Source organism: Porites lutea, chromosome 1, assembly GCF_958299795.1.
Source record: "Porites lutea chromosome 1, jaPorLute2.1, whole genome shotgun sequence".
Taxonomy (NCBI): Eukaryota; Metazoa; Cnidaria; class Anthozoa; order Scleractinia; family Poritidae; genus Porites; species Porites lutea.
Window position 1 is genome coordinate 38,270,370 of NC_133201.1, and position 3,861 is coordinate 38,274,230.

General features: G+C 41.8%; 1 protein-coding gene across 1 annotated transcript; it reads left to right on the forward strand.

Moving 5' to 3' along the window:
- The first annotated feature begins 400 nt into the window (after positions 1-400).
- LOC140938329 (uncharacterized) lies at positions 401-1,641 on the forward strand. Its single transcript, XM_073387823.1, has 2 exons — positions 401-612; positions 939-1,641. The coding sequence occupies exons 1-2, from the start codon at positions 480-482 to the stop codon at positions 1,463-1,465; spliced, it is 660 nt and encodes a 219-aa protein (XP_073243924.1). The 5' UTR covers positions 401-479; the 3' UTR covers positions 1,466-1,641.
- The last annotated feature ends 2,220 nt before the right edge of the window (positions 1,642-3,861 follow it).

Genomic DNA, 3,861 nt, shown 5'->3' on the forward strand with positions numbered 1-3,861 from the left:
GTAGATGACCCTGCCATTCAATTGTACACCCAGACTGGTACATTAAAGAAGGGTGGTGTTGAGCTCCCCATGTACAGATATGCCTGAGGGTCAACATCATTGGAGTCATTCCATTTACACATTGATCGCTTCATTCCAGGTAAAAAACAAACAAAATCCTTTACTTATAAAACAATAATGTCCTCATCCTCCTTAAGGATCACCTCCGTTAACAAAAAATGTTGACTTGAAAGATATGAAGAGATGTGTAAGGTACATTCCAACTACTATCTGTGTTTCTGAAAAGATTGTACTGAAACAGAAAGTTGTGTTATCTAATGGTCTAAGACCATCTTATAAAATGGTAACATCTTTCTTCTGGCACTCCATTTAAATGCTAAAATTTTTTACTTGTAGGTACAATAGCCAATGATATCCACTTCCAGTGCTATCTACTTGAGGGCATTGTACCCTGGAATGAAGACAGGGCTTCGGCGGCCATGATAGATGGGGGTGAAAATTCACCAACAAGCAGCTACTCTTCCTCCCTAAAGTACGAAATCAACCGCTTGACTAAAATGGTGTATGGTGAAAAGCAGCAAAAGAACTTTGACCATCCTGGCAAGTACACAGGTAATGTGGGTTAATTGTTTATCTTAATCATGTTTTGCATGGAGTTAGGTAACAGATAAATAGTGCTAAATAGTGTCAGCTACTAAGTGTATCCCATGTATGAGCAATCTATAGGCTGCTGATTCCCACCTTCATTTGGAAGGTTGCAGTTCCTAATAACCACATAAAACTCACATACCGATTTGAATTGTTCTTGTTATTACAAAATTAGGTGAGAAAATTGGGGTAGAATATCTTTACAGCCAGACAGGGAAGACTTGGTCTTCAGATGTCAGTCGTCTTGATCCAGATGAACGGGATGAACTGACTGATTATTTTGTCTACAGGTTTAACAAGAGACAACATAGAAAACAGGGTTCTGATCCAGTCCCTCCCACCCACTGCAACAGTTGAGTCTGCTGAGCCACTCCCTCCTACACAGTCATTTCTGTCCAAGCCACCAACCTATCCAGCTCGAACGCCACATGACTTTAAATCTATTCCAAATATACCGACTGAAAGACCTAAAGGCACACAAAGAGTTGTACCTCCAGCTGAAGGGGCAGTCCGTGTATATAACAGTCCCACTGTTATACCAGTGCCACATACAACACTGTACAACCAGCGTAAAAGGGAAGCTGAAGCAGAAGCGCTTACAAGTACTGAAACTGCTAGCAAACGGAAGTACCAGAGGTCTACTACTTTTAACGTCTGCAGACAGTGCCACCTTCGCCTAAAACAAAGACATGTTGGCAGATATGGACTAGAAACCTTTTGTCCTTCAATAGAGGGGAAAAGGTATCCAAGTGTGGATGCCTGGCTCCAGGAAAGGCGAAGAGAAAATCCAAAAAAAGAAATAAATAATTCTACATGACAGAATTTTTAGTCTTATCTATGATTTTGCTTTGCAAATTACATTATACCCAAAGTAGCTGTATGCGTACGGTATTGTTTACATGTTACCACCACAAAATGTCGTACCGGCGCGAGTCACCGCGGCGTGAGTTCACCCCGGTTGTTGTGCCCGGGCGAGAATTTCACTCCGGTACGAAATATCGCAACAGTATCATGCGTAATGTTTGCGATTTTGAATCTTACGTGTATTTTATCAACATGAAGGGTACCTTCAAATAACGAGACATGAAATGACCCAGTCATCATGGAAACGCAATAAGAAATAAAAAAGTCATACCGGTATGAAACTCGCGGGGATGCGAGTTTTCTCATGTAAACACCCCCCTAATCTTAATAAAACCCCTTAGGAAGATGAATAATCCCGGGGCTTATAAGCAGTAGTTTACATTCCCCCTCTAAGTGAGAAATACACAATTTTCCCAAGCAAACGAATATGATGAACAAATAATGTTCACAGTCTATAGTCTATAGTCTAAATTCTTCTTTGAGTCTAATTCCTGACCACTTCTTGTGGACTTCTAGGGTTAACAGGAATCGAGGTCAGCACAGGACTGTGGATTCTAAGTCTGAGTAAGCGATCTGGAACTGCACTGTGCACCCGCTTTGCTCCCTTGGGTGTTTCCGGTACAGGAATCAGGTTGCGCCAGGAACCTCAGCCTGGGGTTTCTGTTGCTTAAGACGGTGAGGTTCAACCTTTGCACGAAAACACCCCTTCAGCCCTGTGGTGCCATAACCATGGTGGAGGGTGAGAGGTTCTTTCCGCAGTGGCGCCTGTCGAATTTCCTCTTTCTTCTGACTTTCTTTTCCTTCTTTCGGAACTGGTCCAAGTAATACCAACAAGAGTCTAGTTGCGATGTGACGGTAGGGACAGTAGTTTGCGGACCCCCCTTCCCCCATTGACAATAGGGACCTTACGAAACTACGACGGCAACGGGAACCTAGAAAAAGTCATAGGTTTAATTAGCAAAACAACTGTGCACGTGCATCACGCTTTTTTGTACATTTCTTTGCTGTCCCTTCACAACTACGACGTTAAATGACCAAATTTTAAGTTTACTTGAGAACGGGAACGGCAAGGCAATAAATTCTACCATCTTTGTCTGAATTCGGGCGCGGACCCTCTCTTCAGCTCCAATCAAAATTCACGTCTTTTTTAATAACAGAGTGAATAATCGTGAAAAAGTCTATTTTTCAGCGACGTTTTCATGGACGTCGCAGTTGTCGGATCGTAGGGTCCCTAATTCCGCGGTTCTAATTCCTCTCTATTTGGGGGAGTCGCGGAAAGTCACGTGAAAGCAACAGGAGAAAGTATCTCTTCCCTCGCCATAAATTGAGCGCTTGCACGCAGGTTTTTATTCACAAGTGGGAATTTTTCTGACCACCCCGAGTTCAGAGAGTTGGCGGTGAGTTCCTCGGTGACTTGCTTTGCTGTTTGCAGAGGTCAGTGGTTTCGAATCCCGTACAAGTCCCGTAAAGATCACCCTGAAATAACCTGAGCTTGAAATGGTGAAGGATTTTTCTACCAGGAAAATTATGTTCGTTGGAAAAACGTTACTTGCTTGACAAATATTCGTTGAGATGAATAACAAGGTAAACTTTGATGTTGCCTAGGCGAAGTGGAAAAATTAGCTTTCGGATCTATTGCTTGCAGAATAACATTTCCCATTTCTAGGTTTTACAAACAAGACTCGTTTATCATTATCACAGACTTTCTTCAAAAAATTTTGGATAGCCCTTAACACTTGAGAAATCGCAGTAATATACGCAACAACGCACTGAAGACACTTAGCGGGATGTTAGCCTTATCATTAAAGATTATTATTATTCATTCAAAATATTTCTCCGTTTCTGATTGGCTAAAAGCACACGCATAACACACCATAACCAGCTACTATTGACCAAATTTGGAAGAATTTTGCGATTAATCAACCGATGACGTCAAAAGTGCAGCACAGTTGCAGGTTAATGCACCGTTAACCGAGAACACCTGGGAAGAGGTTGAGTTGTTTTGGTTGTGAAAAGAACTGATGGCCGAACAGTTGGCGGAACATTCTACTCGTTTCACGACAAACTATTGTCTAAAAACGTAAAGAGAAGACAACTCGACGGACAGCATCTGCTATTTGGAGTATATTTGCAGACCTGAACAGTCCTTTATCTTCTAAACATGCACTATCGAGGTGAAGTTCACATCGACGAAGGTAAGCATGTTTTAGCTTGTTTTTAAACTAGGAATTATTTTGAATGAATAATAAAGCAATTAATAAATTCGGCTTTCATAGGATATATAACAATTATTCACCGAAGTGGAGGTGGCTAGTATTGGTATTTACCGAGGCCGCGAAGCGGTGAGTT